This window comes from Leguminivora glycinivorella, chromosome Z (assembly GCF_023078275.1).
Source record: "Leguminivora glycinivorella isolate SPB_JAAS2020 chromosome Z, LegGlyc_1.1, whole genome shotgun sequence".
NCBI classification, from domain to species: Eukaryota; Metazoa; Arthropoda; class Insecta; order Lepidoptera; family Tortricidae; genus Leguminivora; species Leguminivora glycinivorella.
Genome location: NC_062998.1, coordinates 13,557,656 through 13,580,689, shown reverse-complemented (window position 1 = coordinate 13,580,689; position 23,034 = coordinate 13,557,656). Strand labels below are relative to the sequence as shown.

Here is a 23,034-nt window from a genome sequence, read left to right as displayed (position 1 = left end):
TAGACAATATTTTAAAAGTTACTAACTCTGATACATACACATATCTCGTGTTTTTTATTCGAGTCACAAGTACTGAAATAATGTCTCCACCTTTAAGAATCTAGCCTAATAAAAATTAGCTTTAGATTTATCTTAAGAGAGATATACCCAATTAAACATAGGTACTTTAAAATCTATATGACCCTTATACAGTTATATTTTACAGTTTCCTAATACTAACTAGCTGAATTAAGCCGCAGACAGAATTACGCATTGACATAGAGAAGGATTGTTGACTACAGAACCCTAGCAATGAGTCAGTTTCGATACGGATATCAATTCATATCACACGCACATCAACATCACACGCCAGAAACAAAACAATAACGTGACATCAACAAATAAATATTATGTATATGTTAATGAGAATTATACCGTTTGTCACTGTTAACGAGCCTCCGATGAAACTTGTTTGTATGTTTGTTGAACCAACCACCGACCGGCGAGCGCACGGACTGAGACATTGTCAAAGTCTGATCTCAGTTATCTGTTACAACGGTTCACCCGATCACACTTGCCACAATGTTGAAATGTTTATACCGAAATTAGGTCCGGCGAGCGATTATTGTAAAAAACCGTGACCGACCACTAAAGAACAAATAAAAAACATTTTAGTAATGGTCTCCGCGCGAATGCATTAAAACATAATCACTTTATATAAGGTTCACTGAGTTAATGAGATTGGAGCGGACGACGTCGCTAATGAGTGGTAATGAGAGTTGCACTCGTGACTCACTGTCGTTTTGTCTACTCCACGCTATCGACGCGCCCGATAGCGACCCGAACGACAATGCGTAATGCTAACTTTACGCAATTCCGCACAAGATTACCAGCTGTTACACATATAAATTTTGAACCATTTACATCAAACTACATTATCAATATAAGCGCCCACGCGCCTCGCTATTGTACTCTACGGCGGTCGAGATAAAACTGTTAAAATGAAGGACACTTTCTTATGAAGTCGTCAGCATAAGATAGCGAAGTATGTAAATTATCAATTCAGATAAGAAATAGTATTGTTTGTAGATATCATCCCCATGCCTACAGCTCGTTAAATAATGATTCTGCGCGATGTTCATGAGGAAGTTTAAGCAAGGGAACAAAATATACAAATGGAATAAGGATAAAGATTTTCAGTCACAACTGTCAATTTTCCTGTTTTATGTTCTTGATTTTATCGTGTTTACCTTAGCGAACAATTATTTATTTATTAGATATAATTTCTAGTAACAAAAATAAGAAAATGATCATATTCGTGTATCGTGCTTAATTTCTTATGTGGACTAAAATGATATTTTGTTAATGAACATAGATTAAAAATACACTTTCATAAACGTATAAATAAAAATCAGCAACTCGCGCGATATTGCTACCCGGCGTGTGTCTCGTAGACTAGACTTAAGAAAACTACCGACACAATACAAGTTAAGAAAACCCACCCCTTTCATACCTGACGTCAACTCGGCGGACAACTACCTCGATATCCGTCGCGGGCCTCTTGTCATATAAATGTAGGCCTTATCGTCTTTTACCAGTGCTCATTTTCCAAACTCCCGCACTTGTTAATAGAGAAAAGTGTATCTTTTATCATTTGCTAGAGATGCGAAATAAACTGCATAAGCTACTTCGAATCCGCAACTAACTTTTAAACGTAGCTTCATTTACAACAGTACAGACTTAAACGTCTTTGCCCCGACGAATTAAACGCAAAACTGACCCGAATCAAATCAAGCTCGTATATGGTTTTTGTACGTTAATAAGTCCTAATGAGTCATGCCACAAGATGAGGTAAACGCTGCTGACGGTCATATTGACACGTTGGTTTTATTTTAATGAAAAATAAACTAAAGTCGTACAAAAATATGTCCTTATGCTGTATACATTTGGAATGTGCTTCCAGAGTCTGGTGCGCAGGTTTGATTACGGTTCGTTACAACCAAATTTTATGTCTAAAATTATAAAAATACATCAAAATGACAAAATGGCATCATACAACATATAACATCCAATATCCGAAACGTATTTATTAGTTTCATAATAACCAAAATTCTAAATGACACTTTCTCAGAATACCTAAAATTTTATTTACAGTGTGCAATGTGCATTATATTCCTTGCAACAGTTGCAACAGTACTCAGTTAGTTAATTAATGCTAACTTTTTATGAAAAACTGTAAAAAATACAGTTTTCACGGATACTGCATTTTAAGCATTTTGAGAAATGAATAAATATTATAGGACATTTTTACACAGATTGACTGAGGCCCACGGTAAGCTCAAGAAGGCTTGTGTTGTGGGTACTCAGACAACGATATATTTAATATATAAATACGTATATACGTAGAAAACATCCATGACTCAGGAACAAATATCTGTGCTCATCACACAAATAAATGCCCTTACCGGGATTCGAACCCGGGACCGCGGCGTAGCAGGCAGGGTCACTACCGACTGCGCCAGACCGGTCGTCAAAACTGGACACCGTTGGCTCTCTTTAGTTTAGTCTCTTAAAAATGTTTTTACTTTTTAGTGTTTTTTGTGCCATATTAATGAACAGATGGCATTTCTCCGACTTTAAACGAAAGCGATTGGCTCTGTCGCGCCACGCAAGCGCGATAGAGATAGATATCTACTAGCGCTTCGTTTCGTGAGCGTTTCGTGAGCGATTGTGCCATTCGGCTAGCCACCCAGATCTACTTTAAAGGGATTACATGATAGGTAAACGTGAAAAATATGGCAGCTTGGCAAACATTAGCCGTCCTTGTCAATCCGCGTCCTCAATAAAGGCATCATAGTGGGCAGGCGGAAACAGTTGGAGGGTATTGCGATAACAAGGTATTGTTCACGTACCGGATGGCCGAAGACAGATGCGGCGGATGGTGCTGCTGCGCCGGGGAGCGCATGTTGGAGATACGCTCGAGCAGGTCGTCCTTGAAGGAGCGCGCGCGCCGCGCGAGCTTGTTGGCGCCGCGCAGCGAGCCGCGGTGCCCCGAGCCCGGTTCGCTGGAGTCGCCCTCTGCAATCACGACCCACCAATTCATTTAGGCACCCACTCTTCCCCCTCACGCTAATTCGCAATTACTAAATTGGTGCGCAAGTACCAATGCCATGCAAACAATTTTCCTATTGTAGTACCTATGTGCGTACATGGTATACCACAATAAGTACATACATTTACTAGACAGCATAGATAAAAACCTGTCTTATTTGTTTTTTGATAGGTCCTTACAATATAAATGAGTTATGAATTATGAATGATATATTATTATTATAAGTTAACTCTTAATTGGGCATGAGAATATCTAAATTTGGTAAATTTGAAAACTTGGCGAACATAGACAAAGTTTAAAATATGATGGGAAATATAATGTCGAAATAAGAATGAATAATTAGGTAATAAGGTAATATGTTATTATTTAAACTTACTTAAAAAGAATTTATAATAGAAAAACACCCAATAAAATAAAGCTTTAAATCGTCGAAATCATAACAAGGACACGAACAAATAAGGACAGTGATGATCTCAGGTGCGATATTACGCATGATTATTTTTATTATACATACTCGTATTCAATTAGTACCTACAAATGTAGGAACATTTATTTTATATAAATTATACTGGAAAATGTAGTAAAATAATGCTTATCATAAGCACATCTTAATTTTTAAAGTAAATCACATATGTAGGTAATATTCAATAGGCATGTCTACTTACAAAATGATTCAAGGTCAATGACGTAAATAATTGTGTCACAGTCACAAGTGAGATTCTCCGAGGTCCGTGATGACCGTGATCCAGCTAACTGCACAGCAGGAATAGTAATCAAAGCTATGCGTTTTGTAGTAAACATAGGTTTATCAGTGGCGGTGACGCGCGGGTTTATAAATACACTGGCAGGCGACTGCAGGATGAGCGCGAAGACGCGGCGAGCGGCGACTGGCGCTGTGGCCGCGAAAACATGAGCGCGACGAGCACCGATCCTTACTCATAATGCATATTAACATTGCCTCGATGGTGAGCTCGCTCCTACTATGACTAGACCCCCACATACGTAACATTAACGCGTCATCGGTCTTTAAACTTACAGTGGTTCATCGGAAACAATGCGCACGACAAGTATTGTAAGTAGTCGCGTCCGCCCTCGGGCGGGTCACGTCCAAGCACTTCAATATTTAACTTCTTAATATTCAGGCTCCTGCTCGGACACCAGACACGACTGTCGCAACTGGAAATACTCGTGCACTTGGTTAACATATTGCATATTGAGTAATTTTATTTGAGTTTATCTGCCAACAATGCCAACGCCAGCTAGAGGACGCTCTCATATACAATTTATATCATAGCTAAAAGCTTCAAGGCTTAAAATATTACAAACCGATGTTTGTCACAAAATAAACAAACATTAAGCATGGAACATGTTTTCTCCATTGGATGTGAAATACCTATGCTTTTTTTAGAATTAACTTCTACGAGGAATACGAAAAGTTGGGGAGACCGGGGTGAGTTGTGACAAACTCAATTTTTGGGGACTTACATAATTACTTATTAGTAAGCTCGCAAAAACGCTTGTTTTTTTTTTAAGTCCCGGGCTAGCAAACGCGCGCTATTGTGAAGTTGAAGTTGCCAAAACCTCTGTCACAACTCACCTCAGTCTCCTTCAATGTCGTCCATGCCTTTATTATATGTATACCAAATTACCAGTCAAAGGTTACCAAAATTAAATGTTCATTGCGCCCGGTACGAATGTAGAAAACTCTCTCTTGGATTTAATTTGTTTTATATTGTAAAGCGAACTGGAACAGAAGCACCGGATACGGGATAATACAAATAAGAAAGGGCATGAGGATTCTCTCCGATCCAACTGTCACTTACTGCAAATAAGAGCGGAAAGCAGAAGCGTGCACATTGCACATCACGTGTCATCTAGATTCTAAGAACAAAAGATTACTACTTTTACAGTAAACGCTTTCTGAAACAGCTAAGAATTCATTCAGTTTATTTAAGGGGTTCAATGGTAAAAAGTTATTCCGATATTAAACTTGAGACAATGCAAGGGGTCGTTGCTAACGTATCCCCCAATATTTATTTATTTATATCGAACGTGCCATTATTATGAGCGTTTTACCTAAACACGCTTCAAAGTCAAATTACTTTCCCCACTACTAGATAAAATGCGTTTTTCCGAGCTAGTGAGGGGATTTTTTTACCTCTCTTGTCAGTTAAGATGTTGCTTTATTCAACTTTGACTAACTTTCCATGATATGTAGGTACTTTAATTTCGAACGGTATTGTAGTTGCGGTTGGGATGAAGAGTATCACTGAATCTGAATGAATATAACGAAAATACTACAATAGCGTGACATGCGAGGTCTTCAATTAGCGATTTACCGCCAATTGACGTTCAGTTTATTTTGTAATAGTAAACACGTAATAAATAAACAATAGTAGATTGTACCAGGGATCGGATACCGGTATTTTCAACCAAACCGGTTTTGGCTGTAGACGTCAAACCGAAAAAATAGTGTTCTTGTTTTCGGTTACCGGTTTTTAACCGGTTAATATGAGAGAACTGTTCTTCAGCAGATCTGTTTCTGTTGAACGAAATTAACCGGTTTCTACGTCAGAGATGTCAACGTCAGAGATACAACGACTCTTTTCTCATTTGCAGGCAGCGAAACTTTGGTGCGAATGACAATTTTATGACGTCAAGCTACAAACTATTATGTTAAAAGTATCTTTGAAATGGACCTTATAGTCATGTATATAAGGCGTATCTTTCGGTGTAGGTAAATGCACTCCGATACGGTTCAATAATTTGGTCCGGTCAGTAATCTCTCTCCGTAGTCTAGCGGTCTGGGACATGGACTAGGAATATGGAGGTACCGGGTTCGATCCTCGTAGTGGGCAAGCTTTTTCCATGTTTGCATTTTATTGGGTTGGTAAGAAAGTAATGAGCGATCGATTGAATTCCACATAAAATTTTTGAGAGAGTTCTAGAATCTTCTATGGTCGAAAGTATATAAAGGGCGAGTCGCACAGTTTCTCGTCAGTCATTCACTAGCTGTCGCCGAGCTAATATAAGGAAGAAAATGGACGAATTAAAAGTGCATGTAAGGCATTGCTTACTATATGAATTTCAGTCTGGCCATTCAGCCGCCGAAGCAGTGCGTAATATATGTCAGCGTGTTGCTCCTGAAGTTGTGTCTGAGGCCACGGCGAAACGATGGTTCCAGCGGTTTCGTAGTGGCGACTTTTCATTATCAGATCAATCTAAGTCTGGTCGACCGGTGAAGATTGATGTAGCCAAATTAAAAACCTTAATTGAAGGAGATCCGAGGCTAACGAGTCGTACTCTTGCTACCGAGTTAGGCTGCTCTCATGTCACCATAGAAACACATTTACACGAGTTGGGAAAAAACTACAAATACAGTGTTTGGATACCGCACGAACTTGATAGAGATCAACTAAACCGCCGTGCCGATATGTGCATACAACTTCTGTCTTTTCGCCGCACATTCAACTGGTTGGACCATCTTATCACTGGAGATGAAAAATGGGTCTTATATATAAATCACACACGCAAACGTCAGTGGCTAGCTCCAAACGAAAAAGGAATAGAGGCACCAAAAACAGAGCCTCACCCGAAAAAAGTTATGCTGTCCGTTTGGTGGGATATTCATGGTATTATTCACTGGGAACTCCTACCAAGTGGAATGACTGTTACCGCATCAGTATACTGTAATCAGCTTGAAAATTTAAACCAAAAAATCTGTCAGAATCGTCCACAGCATGCTAAAGTTTTTTTCTTACACAACAATGCTCGCCCACACATTGCAAAATTGACTCGGCTAAAGCTATTGGAGCTAGGTTAGAAAGTAATACCTCATCCACCGTACTCACCAGACTTGGCACCTATAGATTACGCATTGTTCAGATCGCTAAGCAATGCCTTGAATGAAAAAAAGTTCGATGATCAAGCCCATCTACGACAGTACATAACTGAGTTTTTTGAATCTAAACCTAGGAACTTCTTCGCCGATGCTATTCATTCTTTACCAGGACGATGGAGACAAGTAGTAGATAACGAAGGCCGTTATATTTTTGATAAATGATTAAAATAATAAATTAAATATAAATTACAATATTGGTTATGATTCGCTCATTACTTTCTTACCAACCCAATATAATTTAGATTTTAAAATTTAATGTTGTTACACTGTGTAATGTGATTCCTAGTAGTTTTAAGCAGATTATGTGACAAGTAAAACATTTCAAAAAAATTAACATTTACTTTTTTATGTGAAAATACATTCAAAAAGAGTAAAAAAAACACAAAAAAAATAAAAAAGTCATAGAATATTTTTTGTTTTTACATCAAAAATGCATGTGGTTAAAATCTTTCGGGTTATTCAGGCCCACGGTGTTTATTTTCTTTTCTTGTACAATAAAATATGATTTTTTTTTTCATAATTTCGAGTTAAAATGTAATAAATGAATATAACCCCTTTCTACCGAAGTCTCTGGCTAAAGGTATCAATTATTGCATTTAATGAGGAGGCACACTCAAAAGTTATGACAGATGGCGCCGTCCCGTCCTTCCATTGCACAGATGAAGAATTTCATACGTGAGAGAGAGAAGATGATATTTGTTTTCTCTCTTTCACATATGAATGACAGTGACATGGCTAGACACTTGCACAGGCGCCGCCTGGTGGGATAACTTTTAGTAATTATGTTAATAATTACTCAATGTGGGATAAAATGTCAGTGTGCCTCCTCATTTAAGTCAATGTCTGACATACCGATTTATAACTTCACAATAAAAAGGTGCAATATCAGTGTATTGCTGGTTGAAGAGGCTGTTATAGATATGTAAATAAATTTATTGTCAAACTTGACACAGCATGTCATTTTATTAACCTGTTCAATAAACTTCACGGAACGAAATAAATTCTGTTCATCTTGAATACAGGTAACCGAAATTGATTTGTTCTCTGTCAAAACGTTATTGTAGATTACCGGTTAATGACAGAACAGAAATTCGAACTGTTTACGAACAATATTAACCGATATTTTTAAACCGGTTCCGATCCCTGGATTGTACAAGGGCATAAAGTGACCCGAGGCAATTTTTTATACTAACAAAACATCCTACTAATCAAATCCATCAATTTATTCAATATTTATGATTCAAAATCACCATTTATAGGTAAAATCTACCAGCCAGCTTAAGACATCAAGTTAAAATATCTATGAAATTACTTTGCACTCTTGTGGACAAATGTAATTTTGCTATATGTTTGGTGTGGTGAAATAGTACATTTCGATACAAGTGCGAGAAGTGGTTCATTATATGTCAGGTCGAAACTTCGGAAGTCCATCTGTACTGAAAAACGTCGTTCGATTAAAACAAATTCGAACTCGATTTAAAACACTCCCTTCGGTCGTGTTTTAAATCGACACTCGTTACGAACTTCCTTTTTTCGCACTTGTATATCGAACGACGTACAGATGAGCCTCCGAAGTTTCGACCTGGCATATAATAAACAACTTCTCGAACTAGTGCGTAAAAAAACGACCATCTGTACTGAAAAAATATTTTTGGTGATTGTTCTCGCGAAAATGCCCTACTGGTCGCAACGCCGCCGTTGAAGGTTTTGCCTTATGATTTTTTTGTGTTTTCCTTTCAGATGTGATGAAAAGCATTGCGTGCAACTCAGGGGGTAAGGATATTTATTGCAAACTCGTGTCTTTAACACTCGTTTTGCAATGTTCCCAATACCTGCCTTGATCCATAATGTATTATTCCTCGTCAACAGCAAACAGCTGAAAAAGTTATTTAATTCAAATTTTATTTGATAATTTTTTCTATTTTCGTCGCATTGTTGTTGTAGTAACGTGTTTCACTCGGTGGAAAAGTTAAACCACAAGCTTTGAAACATTCGCGACCGTCAGGATTCCACTTTTAGAATCAATCAATTTTGGAATCTTTCGCTTAATCGCGAATCAATATTACCACGACGGGTTAAACATCAACTTTGCTCCCTCTTAAAATAAATAACTATAATATATACCTAATTCCAAGTAAATTCTTGGACGAAGTCCAAAATTTTACAGTCTATAATATTTCGTACGCAATGTGGCAAACATTTTAAGACTATAAAAATACTAAGGCTGATTGTTTAGAAGGTACATTTTCCATAGTATGTACTAAATAATCTTATATAGGTACTTACATATAACTTATAATGATAAAGTTTGAATATGGAGACCTGATTGGGGACCTGAGGGAAGCTCCCTTTAACATGACTTACAAAGTGACTTCCTACTCCCGTTATTTAACCACAGGCGCGTACTACACGTACGTAAAAAAAACCTCTGTTGTTGTTATTAAAAGTAACTGCTCTACATCTGTTTTATCTGCTCAACCACAACATTACTCGTATTGCAACAATGATGCGAATCCTACAGCAAGTGCAAACAGATTACCGTCTATTGCACTATGTATAAAAAAGGTTAATTCTACCTCGTATAGATGCGTTGCGTTAATTTTAATGGCAAAATAACATAGGAAAAGAGATGCAAATCGTTCTTGCGCCAGCTTCCGCCTAGAACTGGCCTTCCGATGACAATGCCGATACAGTTAATGTAGGTATTTATCTTTAAAATATATGCAATTCGACAATGAAATGAGCTATCATGTTTCCGGGTCTACAGTAGTCACATAAAAACAGGTTATTGTGTTAGTTTTGATGAAATCGTGTCACATAGACATGGCTGGACAGCCATAATAATATGATCAACCACAAAAATATATTATTTAAGTAACGCTCTGATGAAAGCAAACATGAACGCGAAGCATTCATTTGAAACGACATACTACAATTCCTAGATGTATATATTTATTGAGTAGCTGAATTAATGATAATTATAATTACCCCGTGCTGCTTTTCGAGCTGTTCCTTCTATGTTTATTTGCCGATAGGTACCGACACCTGGTGCCGCAGTTCCGCGGGAGAGTCTCCTATGCGAGGGATGGCGTCGGCCGTCGACGACGGAGTAGGAATTTCTTGCCTCGCCCCTTTTGGTATCTGAGAAGGGCTCTTCCCTCGGCGACACATAATGCTGTATATTTTCGTCGTCCACCAAATTTTGCAGACTAATTCCGTTTCTGATGTGCTTTTCCTTGCGGTCATTGTTTCTAATTTGAGTCAGTGTTAAATTATCAACACTTTTACAAGTAGTGAGTGCTAAGACGTTGTTGTTTTGAAAGTCGTAGTATTTTTTCTCATCATAGCAAGTGAAACGTGGGCATGGGTCTACTAATATTTCGACATTTCCCGTACGTTTGCCCTGATAGATATTTTCACTCGGAATCAAATCAGGTTTAAACCGATGTCCACGCTGCTTAATATTTCTGATATTTCGTTTTATAACTGATGATCCTCTTTCTTCTAGTGCATGGAGCACTTCGCTGGGTTCCAGAAAAGGGTTTATTCCGTTTTTGTAAACTCTGTAGCTTCTTTTATTCCGCCGCTGATTTTGATTATCATCGTAAATAAAACTTTCATCGTAATGCGGCATGTTATCTTGTTCAATAACCGATCTTCATTATTATTCAAGTTTAGTCGGTAAACAACTGCTGCCAATGTCAGGCTATTGAACACATGATTAACTTTCAAATATATATATTGATGTGAAAATTATGAATTTTACTCTCGCGACTGGTTCAAATCCAGTTATTCTTCGCAAAGTGTGCGCATATTTCCATAGAAACGAACGATTTCTTTAAACCGGATAGTAGATATGTGTTCGATGTATTTAAAGAAATCGAAAGTGTTACTTTTTCTATGAAGTTTTTCTTAGTTTACATGAGTAGGTAAATTTACCTCACACGTTTCATTTACGTTTTACCAGTGAAAATCATGTGATACTGTTTACATGACAGAAGGTACAAATCGGTATCTTGGACGTATCAGTCAGAGCCAGAAATAGCATATATGTACAATTAGATCATTATTTATTTACAGAGAGCTGCGAGCAGAGCACCTTGTGCGCATCGTGTCGTCTCGGCGACCGCTCTGTCCAGCACCAACCTTGACACTACTCATGAAACGTCTGTAAATCAACCCTGGCCGAATTTAGACTGGCAAATACTAGTCTAGTAAGTAATATATGAAGGCATGTTTGTTATTATGCCAGAAATTGGGTTATCCTACACCCATAACACAACAAACAAAAGTGTACTTCTCGCAATATTAGTAATAGCAATCCAAGGAAATTACCAATTCCGTTCTCAAATATTTTCACTTTAATATTGGAATTTACGACTTTCTCTATGTGACAAGACAACCGTCTGTTTTTGGACATCGGTTTGGATTCTCAGTCATACACCGCTTACACAACAACACCTTATAAGATTAAACGTATACTATATTTGTTAAGTCCGTGACAGGCCGAGTCGATAATTAGCAACACTATTCGCAGTTTCACTCGTACTAGCGATCATATGTTTTGAAGGACGTAATATGATGAGCGCGATTATGATTGTTCACTGATAAATTTTGACTAGATATAATCAGGATTAGTGTATGTCTCTCGTAACCTAATCGATATCAGGCAAACTAGATATAGTTGATGATGCGCGAAGCACAGAAATGACACCGGTGTCTATCGTGCTCGGAAGTTAATTGCCGCGCAGTAATGATGTTGCGCGAGAGTCGTTCGGTGCGGCCAGCAGCGGCGAAGGCGCGATGGCACTGCGCCGTCCGCGCGGCTGGCGTTGTCGCACCGCGCGAGAGTGAAAGTGTTGCGTCCGCCGCGCGTCTCCTGGTCGACTCCCAGCCGCAAGCTACCCAGATGCTGGCCGTCCTCGCCAGACCGACGACATATCATGGCGGAAATTAACTTTTCTTGGTTCAATAGTTTAACAAACGGTACTGTGCCTGTGTGCCATAAGCCATAAGTCACAACGCCCAAAACTCAAACCTTCATGCTAAATTTTTATCTGAATCGATTAAGCTATTTAAGCGCAAAGAGATAATAGAGAAGACAGTTACTATTGCATTCACAAAATAATTAGAGAACGCTCCTAGAGCATGCTGAGATTGCTGAGTAGAGGACCTGAGGACACTAAAATTACCAATAGGTACCAATTAAGGTATTTACTTCTTATTTTAAAGAAGTTATAAATTCGTTAATTGTGTTATTATATTAAACTAGCTTTTGCCCGCGGCTTCGCTCGCGTTAAATTCGAAAATTGCGGTACATGTCCCATATAAACTTCCACCCCCCATTATAGGGAAGTGGGGGGTTAGAAAGAGACAAAAAGTAGCTTTGCTCACTCTCCATCCCTTCAACTATTTCCACTTTAAAAAATCACGTCAATTTGTCGTTCCGTTTTGCTGTGAAAGACGGACAAACAAACAGACACACACGCTTTCCCATTTATAATAATAGTATGGATTAGCAATAGTTAAACACACATTATTTGTAAGACGCTACAGGAGCGAAAATGGTAAAATGGATAAGGAGCCCCCCTTTTAATTTGGGAATTTTCGTTAAATATACTAGTGTTATTAACTAGATTTATCGAAAAAAAATGTCCATTCAGAACAACTCAGTTAAAAGATATTGCGAAAAAATCTTTAAAATGAGGTTCCGCTCTCGACTGTTTCCTCCTTCGAAACTTAATCGGTTGTAACGAAATTTGAGAATCTGAATAACAATGAAATAATCTGTGTCGGACCGTTTAGTTTTTTTGGCTAATTGTTACCAATTTTGAATACCACACCTTTTTTTGCGCCGTAATCAATAAGGCCGTTTTTGAAAATTTTTGATTGGCTCTAACGTCTTTAAAAATAAAAATAATAATAATCTGTGTTGAAAAAATCATTGCTCTATCTTCAAAAACCAGGGAGGAAATAGTCGAGAGCGTTTGTATGGAGAATTGACCCCTCCTGTATCGTCTTAATGTCACGACTTGTAGAGAATACAGGCAACGGGAAGTAAGAACATCCGAGACGTAAGTCCCACATACCCACATTTACATAGGTATATCGACGGTCGAAGTGACAACACTGACAACACAGCAGAAGTGTGCTGAAAATCTGTGTCATTTGTCCATTAGCGGATAGTGCCAGGGCTACAAACATACTTGGACTGAATACTGCTCAATAAGTAACAACAATTTTATCGAAAAAATAGGAGAATAGTTCTTCATAATTTATTTTTACCTAGTCGACAATAATGCAGTACCTACAAACAAATTTCTAAAAACACCACGAATTTTTTAACTCATTAAGTGTTCTGTACAAAATTCTAATTAGCTGTAGAGCATGAATTCCACATTTGTTTAACATTTAAATAAACTCTTTAAAATGAGCTTGTCTAAAGGCAAATTAGTTTTTCCGTTGTAGTATATAAACGGAAAAACACAAAAAAGCCTGTCACTGCAATGTCACAATTTGGATTTCTTTCAACCCCTTTTTGCCAAGAGTGGCACTGAAACATAGTAGTTCATGTGCTCTGCCTACCCCTTTATGGGATACAGGCGTGATTATATGTATAGTATGTATGTAGATGTAGTATAAAAACTGAAAACATGTGCGTTTTTCAAAATATTCTAGATAGAACCGTTTCTGAGATCCCCGAAATATATAAATATTTATATGCATAAGGATTGCTTGATTAGAGGTGTAAGATAACCTTTTATTCAAAAATGCGTACTAGTATTATAGAAAAATATGCAGTGATAAATTGATCCCCAGTTATGTACTAAAGTTCGTTCGTCCGGCCTACTTACAACGGTCACTTCGTGGCTGCAACGATGAAAGACTAAATAAAGAAAAGAATTGCAAGTCACGACAACTTAACTTACTTAAACTGCCAATATTGGTAAGACCAGTTGGTTACATACTATTTGCCTTGCTACTTAAAATGTCTAAGAGATAAAGTAATGCCCATTTTCTATCAGGAAACCAGAAAGGGTGAATGTGACGTGTGTGATGATGTGATTTACTAATTCACCGTATTAGATAAGCAAAAAGGAAAGTTACATTTTACATGGCAAAAGTGGTTAAACTCTTAGAGAACTTTCTTTGGCACGTGTTTCAGTATCAATACTTTATGACAGTTGCCAGTGTGGAAAGTCGAACGAGCTTCCTTTGTCCTAATCAAGTTTCCCTTAACAGCCGAGTCGACAGAGGCTTTCCTCCCGCCTGCTAGCAAAGGGTCACGCCAGTACACGCTCCCCGCCTCCCGCGCCCGCCTCGCCACGCTCCGCTCCAGGCAACTCACTTTCCAATAACTAGACCCGATCTTGATACCTAGACTAACGGGATTCACATAGATATATTTGTCTGAGCATGAAACCCTTTAATCGAGCTAGCTTTCTTCTTTGCATTATTAAAATACTAGCTTTTGCCCGCCGCTTCGCTAGCGTTATATTAAAAAAAATGCGGAATTCTCCATACAAACTTCCACCACCCATTTCAGGAAAGTGGGGGGTTAGAAAGAGACAAAAAGTAGCCTATGTCACTCTACATAGTACATACTACATACGTTTGGCGGAATTGAGTCTTGTGAAATAGTTGTAAGTTTCTTGTTATAAATAAATTAAAAAAAAAAACATCTTCATTCAATTCAAGTATCTCCACTTAAAAAATCGCGTCAATTCGTCGCTCCGTTTTGCCGTGAAAGACGGACAAACAAATAGACACGCACTTTCCCATGTACAATATTAGTATGGATAATTTTGATTTAACAAAATCGGTAGTATATGTTAGTTGAATTCAATGAAATGTAATTTAATCGGGAAAGTATACTACGTTTTATTATTTATTCATTACTTTGTGTTTGTAAACCATGAGCTGACCGGTTGTCAGTTCAATTCGGCTAAGCTTTATAAATTTTCTATGAGCGAAGACTGTGCAATAGGGAAAAAATCCTGCACAATACAAACTGTATGTAGGCGCAACTGTAAAGCTTCTTTCTTTATCTTACATATTATACGTTTTCTAAACTTTTTTTGCCATTGGAAAATTACCAAAACCACGCTGGAGTTTACTCAATATTGCGGCTAAGGTACATCGTCACGACTACCGACTATCTACGCAACAAGTAACGATACCCGATGATACCACATACCGATAATAATTCGAATCCATTATTCAAGAATACACCTTAGAAAAATCCCTCCTCGGCGTCGCGTCCGTCTGTGTGTTTTTTGTGCGTGTGTTTGCGATGAACTCGAAATCTACTGAACGGATTTTCATGCGGTTTTCACCACTGAATATTGAATACCTAGAGTGGTTATTGAGTTTTGTTTCCAATTGATTGAAATATTGCCATATATGCTAATTAGTCGGTATAAATCACGCTGCCTAAGAGATTCAATCGAAAACGCTGCCCATACCGATTGAGATATAACAAAATAATGTATGGTGGAATTGCACCTCTTACAAAAAAGCCCGCGATGGCATATGTCTATCTTGGAATACTATACTCATTTTTATGATTTGCTCCCCGTGCGAAGCCGGGCGGGTCGTTATTAGTTAGCAGATATAATAAATATAATAATAATAACAGTATCAAGCGTAACATTTCAGCGGCAGGCAAGTCAGGCAACCTGCATAGTTGATGGAGTACAATAGACTACAATGCTTACTACCGGAGTGCCGTTTAAAACTCTTTGAAGACAAAAAGTAAAAGTATACATGATACATATTAAATTAGCCGCAGCTCTGCCCCTAAAGTTATTTGACGAAGAAATAAAAAGAGTATTTTACATTGGTAAATGATCAAAGAAAGGCATATAAATATAATACATAAGGTAATTATTATTTATATACATATTTTTTCCTAATATCTAAGACTGAAAATGTATCGAGGTTTGGTATTTACTATCATAGGAAAGGAAACGAATCATTGAAGGCCCCTTAGATCTTCTCAAACGTTTCGTTCCGTTCGAATGAAGGTCGAAAACCTCTCAATAGCAATAATTTGGCCCATGTAATTGGCCGTAATCGGCGTATAGCAATTCGTACTCACGTGTTCTCACGTGAGTAATTCTAATTCAGGGTCTCGAATTAAAATAAATGGCTTGATTTTAAATACATCTATTGCAACATTTAAAAGGCAATACATCCATTTTGAAAATGCAATGAGAGCAAGACTGATATTTAAATAGGGTCTGAATTTTTCCCCTCACTAGCTCGGAAACACGTGTTTTGTCCTTTAATACCAGCGGATAAAAACGCATTTTATCCACTAGTGATCAAAGTAATTTGACCTTGAATAAAGTCAAATTAACTGCTTTAGAATTGATAAAAGTAGGTGAATCTAGTAATAAAGATGATTTACCACCTGTGGAAGTACTGGAAGCAGTGATAAACATATTTTTTGCGTTGTAGTTTCCTCGCTATAGTGAGGGGAAAAGTTTTGTGTTACACTCGGGAGCAAATGTATTTTACTTCTCGTGTGTTAAAAAACTCGCAAGTTCAGGATTCTATTCTCGAACCACTCGCTTCGCTCGTGGTTCAACTATAGAATCCTTTCACTTGCTCGTTTTTAAATTCCACACTCGGCGTTAAAATACAACTTTGCCCCCTTGTATAACAAATAACTATTCCTATCAATATAATATGGATATCATCAGTCACACTTTTGAGCAAATACCTATTTCGCTTATCAAATTCGTTTTTTAGTTATATACTTAGGTTTTCGTGATTATATTTAGATTTGTCCATTATCAGCCGTTGAAGAGCACTCAGCCCCACTCAAAGTTTGACAAATTATTTAATGAATAGATAAATTAAAAAATCTCGATTTATCGATACCAACATAACCGTAAACCAACCTATTTTCTAACTTGGACTTTTCAAAAGTCGCATTCAAAATGCCCTATGATTAAGCTTGATTCGTGTGATATATTAACAAAATCTGCGTTAGGTCCGAGCCGTCCGAGTGTAATCAATAAGAAAATCAGTGGAAAGGTTGAGGCCAGTGCACACTTGTTGTTTACTGTACGGTTGCGCAACTATGCTTAGAGGTGAGCTGAGCTCAGAGAACGTAAAAGCAATCACTAGATAGGTAGTTAAATAACCGAAGGCAACTTATAAATATCTACCTAGTGTGTTGATGGCTTTTAAGGCGAATGGAAGCAAAGTTGAGTTTGGTACTAATACTAACATTCCGTGAGCGTCAGAATGGCGGGTGTACGTCAAGCAATCCTGGTGTGGTATACGTCAGGAGTTAGTGCTAGCAATGTGCCAAATGTGCGCCAAAATTCGAGCAATGTGCTCTTTGAACTTCAGAGATATTTAAGAAATTAATGACACCCGCCATTCTGACGTCAGGTTGGCGGGTACACTTCCAGTTCTAGCTAATGGCTGCCTACTCAAGGGTGAAAGTACTGCCTAAGGTTAGTGCTCGCAATGTGCTTCCACATGTATAAAACACAAACTAATTCAGAGAGCCGTTGAAGAGTAATATGGGATTGAATAAATATATCTATAAGTATCACTTTTTTGTGAAAAGCGCCTGCATGTTAATGCTGCATTGCAGGCAATGAACATTGCTATTTTATTTCAGCAGGCGTTATAGATATATTTATTCAATCCCATATTACTCTTCAACGGCTCTCTGAATTAGTGTGTGTTTTATACATGTGCAAGCACATTGCGAGCACTAGCCTTAGGCAGTACTTTCACCCTTGAGTAAGCAGCCATTAGCTAGAACTGGAAGTGCACCCGCCAACCTGACGTCAGAATGGCGGGTGTCATTAATTTCTTAAATATCTCTGGAGTTCAAAGAGCACATTGCTCGAATTTTGGCGCACATTTGGCACATTGCTGGCACTAACTCCTGACGTATACCACACCAGGATTGCTTGATGTACACCCGCCATTCTGACGCTCACAACATTCCATAATTACACTGTAGTATTCAACGTTAAGATGTATTGTATAAGTTGCTATATATTATGTTATGAAGTTCCTACAAAATAACTTGATTACTTAGTGTTTGTTAATGAATCGGTGGGATACCAATTTCCAAGTCTAAAATTATTTTCTTAGTTATAGGCACGTGTTTGTTTGTTTATGCGACAAGTTTTTGTTTAGTCTAATGATAAAATATTATATTTCTAGCCATAATATGCGTATATAATATATGTGTAATATGTATACTTATCGATTTAAGCACATTGTGCTGATTACACCTTAAAACTGCCATTACCTTCATCGCTACTCCTGCCGTTTGCGGGTTTTTCAGATACGACTGAGGGTTGTTAAAATTTGAATGACAGCGAAACCCGAATTTATGCACGTCTCGACACGCACTTGGCCGGTTTTTATTCCGTACCTTTCACTTTCGTCAACCATGCGAGACGATCGACAGATATGCCCTGAATCGACTGTGATGCGGGCCCAAGGTAATCTACCTGATGCTACGACTACGACAGAAGTCATCAAGATACATCACGTTTCTCTAATGAAAAGATTGGAGCGCTCAAACATACATTTGCATGACCAACATTATGCCAGCCTACGGTAATAGAGGAAACATGCGACATCAGTGATCGCTGGTAACGGTTTTTGCCGCCGTTGTTGTATTATTCAATGGAGCCGAACGGATTTACTGCCATATACCTACAGTATCAATCAATATTATCTGAAATAAGCAGACCGAGGCACTAAGTAGAGTCGTAGTATTTAATGGCACGCATATTTTTTAGTTTATTTTTGGCATCGTTTAATTGGCCCGTTTCATTTAAAATTAAATTTTCATATTCAAGATAATTTACGGCGATGTTGGTTTTGATAGATTCATCAGAAAAACTTTGAACCTATAAATATTAAATAATGTGCCATAACAAAAATAGAGGATAGGTAGTCTATATTGCAAGACCCAGATAACTTAAAGGGTAACAAAAAACTTATTATGTATATTAGGTACCGACATTTAGCTTCCCTAATACCTAATACTACATGGTATAACGAGGGGTTCTCTTTCTCTGCGCTGCAACGTTCCACTCATGGTGAGATCTACAGTCAGATAAGCTTTAGTTAAGAAAGCATCGGTAGGTACCTATAGAAAATCAGACAACCACTCTCTGTTAATAAATTCAACTGGATAAGCTATAGTATAAATGTATGGTAAGATTAAATCGAGAAAGTTGCCTACGATTTTACAGAATGCATAATTTTACCGAGAACGGTTTAATAACTCGCCCTTAGAAACGCATACTCAATCGGTGCGGTGCCAAGCCCATTCTGTCAAGTAGCGGGCGACCGAGAGACACAGGCACTAGGCAGTGCATACACGATATAGGTAGGTATTTTTCACGGAGATGGAAGCTGGGCCGCGGGCAGCACGTACCAAACTAGCCGAGCGGGCGAGGTCCCGTTACAGCCGCTCGGTCTGAGCTGTATCTAAATAAACTAGCACTATGAATCGATGTAACCATCTCGCCCATTATCCAACATCGCAGTCTCGACCAACAGTACTGGGTTTGTAACTTGTAATATAATTGAATTCATACAAATCATACGGTATTTTAATGATCAAATGCATTTGCATTGGTAACCGCATACTGACTCCAAGCTTACTTCAGTTTGCATACAATTGCAACCGGGCTGCAGTACATCTGTATCGGCCCAAAGCCCGATTTAGTTATTTTAGTTATAAATACGCTCGATGTACTAAACAAAATCAAAATACAGTAATAGTCATGTAATATGTGTACATATCTATACATTGTTCAACAGATTTCAAGGAAATTTTAATATAATAAAGAAACCAACGTTCCTAACATAACCTCCTACAACATATAATCCAATATTTGTAATACCCACACGGAATTGCTGCAAACAAATTCGACATAGCTTTGTATGTTGACAGCAGCATTGATACAAAACGATATACGAGATCATTATCATTTTCAACCTGTGGTCGCGCCTTGATGAGATCTCATACCTAATGTAGTCTAGGATGTTACCTAAACCATCGCAGAAACTGCAAATGGTACAGTCGATTGCGCCGCGCGGCCGAGTGAAGCGAGAGAACGTTGGCCGCAATCACGTTCAAGGCGTCATCCGTGACTGCAACCATGCCTGTGGTTGGCTCTGTTGCACTTGCACACCGCACACTGATCATATTATTCCTGTATATTTTTGCATAGATAGATAATTTCTTTATTTTACCCACAACATATGTACATATTAATTCTGAATAACTATCAAATATATACGTGCCCGCACTGCCAGCTTAATTAAAATCATTAAGAATTTTTAATTCTTAGCGATCGGCGGTGATCTACAAAATTACAAATCCCTATAGGTACAAAAAGATTATGTCGGCAATTTTTCGAGATATATTTGTTTCAAATATAAAATTAAGATTTCATTTGTACCTATTATTAAAGTAAATAAATATTATAAGGTCAGTGTGGGCAAGACCGGCGTGCTTTATTTGAAATAAAGTTTTAGCGGATAAAACTAAACAATTAAAGTAGTCTGGTCTGCAGTAATATGCATGGTCCTAGGGGCTAACAAATATTGTATTTTACAAAGCTGTTATAATACTTTGGCGAATTAAAGTAAACTTATGTGATAAAAATCACTTTTTTTAAGGTTCGGCGGGTTGACCGTCCCCCCGCGCTGAGTAAGGCGACCGTGTAGTGCTCGTTGTCGCGTAATTTCATATGGGAATAAGTATCATCATCAATGCTATATTCTGTAATAACAGTGAACAGTGATTCTGTGATAGATATCAAACCAAATAACGTTGAAATTTTCAACATATCAGCATTTTTCTATTTATAAGGCAAAACCGGCATATATGTCCGGTAAACGAGGCTCATAACCTTCCTTTTTCAGATCCAGACAAAAGCAACGCCGGAACTTATAATTAAAATTAACCTACAACACCCGATTACAGTTACACTCGACTTATTTCCCATAAACCTAAAAAAGGCACATCAATTTATGGGTATTCCGCATTTGTTTGATATTTGTGCTGTCACTTATTTTAGTTTAGCTTTTTGCTTAGTTTTTTAGTCCAGGACCCACTGAAAATCAGCGTTTCGGCATGCCGTGGCAACATGCTGAGTGGGCTCCCAATTTAACATCTAGATTGTGTTGTATTTATCTTTGTTAATATATTTGTCCAAACTAGGGCTTCCAATACCGGGATCCCGGTATCTCGGGAACCCGGGATCCCGCCTTTTTTTGGGCATATTTCAATACCGGTATTTAATTTAGCAATACCGGGATCCCGGTATTTTTAGAAACTAACAAATTGTGCCAAATGAACGTAAATTACTCATCAAAAACGTTAAATTTCTGCATCACGATTGTCACTACACGCGTAAATCTTGCTTCTTGCTCTCGTTTTTCGATTTGACACATTCTCTGCTTGGTGTTTTTGCAATATTTGTATGAAAATGATAGTTTTTTCGATGATTACCTAGATAAAGAATTAAAGATGCATTCATTGATGACGGTCTGCCGCGAACATTTTTTGACACATTTGTTGCACTTGTGAATTCGCACGTAAGTGTGACAGAGAAGCAACACGTCAATCGTAGTTGCAACAGGCCACAGATCCTCTGTAAACAAATTGCCTTGATGCATCTAAGTATATCATAGATATAACTTTTCAAAAATTGGTTAATGCATACGAACTAACGTATACCGTAGCTACTCTGGCTCAAAACTTTGCCGTAACATTCCCTATAGTAACGAAATTGGGAACTCACTATCTCAACTATCAAAATGAAGAAAATTACTTTTCTTATCCGTAAATTAAGTGTCCCTATTCTGCGAAGTAATCTTTTTGATTTTGATTATCATGGATTTCCGCAAAGTAATGTGTGATTCCATAGATTATTTCTTAATGTGATTTTTAATAATCTATTTCGGACAATTTAGCTTTCTTCTATTAGTGCTTTAGCGCCTCTAGCGCTACGAAAAACAAAAATCAATTGATTACAATGTGTTTCCAAAAAAAATCATCTATGTTCTAATTTCAAAAGTCAATGATGAAACTATATATATACTTAATCGAAAAATGCTCTTAATGCTTGTTATTTGATCACTTTGTGATATTATAGTTAAATCTACAGTACAATTACACCATTAACACTGACTATAAAATGTAACACAGCATGAATGAGACACAGCTTCCTAGTATCACAGCCATACTAAAGAAGAGGCGACTGAGGTGGCTCGGGCATGTGTATCGAATGGAGCGGACTCGTTTGCCACGTTAAATCCTGCTGGGAGAGGTTGCAGATGCAAAGAGACTGGTCGGACGGTCAATGCTGCGCTTTAAAGATTGCGTGAAGCGTGACATGGTCACATTTGCATGGAAATGCAACCAGTGGCAACGACTGGCCGAAGACCGACCCACGTGGCGCCGTGTTGTCCATGACGGTCAATCCAAGCACGCCAATGCCTGGTTCTCCTCGTTGATGATAAACGCATGAGGCGTCACGAGGAGGCCTCTAACCCCCGCCTATCTGGGCGAGCATACACCTGCCGTGTGTGCGCACGAGGGATCCTCTCTCGAATTGGGCTATAGAGCCACGAACGTAAGTGTCGCAAGGATGCTGCTTGAATCGTCTGTTATAGATGGACTGTTATTATTAAAATGTAAAACGTTCTATTCCGCACGAGCTTAAAGAGATCGATTTGGCAGAAAACATGGTTTGCTATGGCCGCGTCTTCTTGCAAAATGTCCGATCTGGCAGCGATATCTAACTTACAGAATCACCTGAGTAGAGATCTGGCGCTCTTTCCCGCTTGCTTTTATACTGCGTCCTCAGTCCCACTCATAACAAAAATAAAGAGCACAGGGCGTAGCCCTTTGAACTATGTATACTTAAAAACAATAAAAGTTGAACCGACTTGGCCACATAAGTTTGCGAACCGTTTTGGGTTGAAATCGAAACTTTTTAAGTTGGAAATGTAATCGATTTGACCCATTTGT

At 38.1% G+C, this 23,034-nt stretch overlaps 1 protein-coding gene across 15 annotated transcripts in view; it reads right to left on the bottom strand.

The window, feature by feature from the left end:
- Positions 1-23,034, bottom strand: part of LOC125240631 (guanine nucleotide-releasing factor 2) — a 64,262-nt gene that overhangs the window by 31,790 nt on the left and 9,438 nt on the right. For 4 of the 15 annotated variants that reach the window (XM_048148610.1, XM_048148612.1, XM_048148616.1 and 1 more), the window contains exons 1-2: positions 9,981-11,837; positions 2,892-3,057 (exon numbers count right to left, since the gene is read on the bottom strand). In XM_048148610.1, coding sequence (XP_048004567.1) covers positions 2,892-3,057; positions 9,981-10,626 — 812 coding nt within the window. In that variant the 5' untranslated portion in view covers positions 10,627-11,837. Of the gene's footprint in view, positions 1-414; positions 920-1,229; positions 1,249-1,481; positions 1,757-2,891; positions 3,058-3,756; positions 4,011-4,127; positions 4,272-9,980; positions 11,838-23,034 lie in introns of those variants that run through there. The other 11 variants (XM_048148614.1, XM_048148615.1, XM_048148617.1 and 8 more) reach the window with 9 other exon arrangements.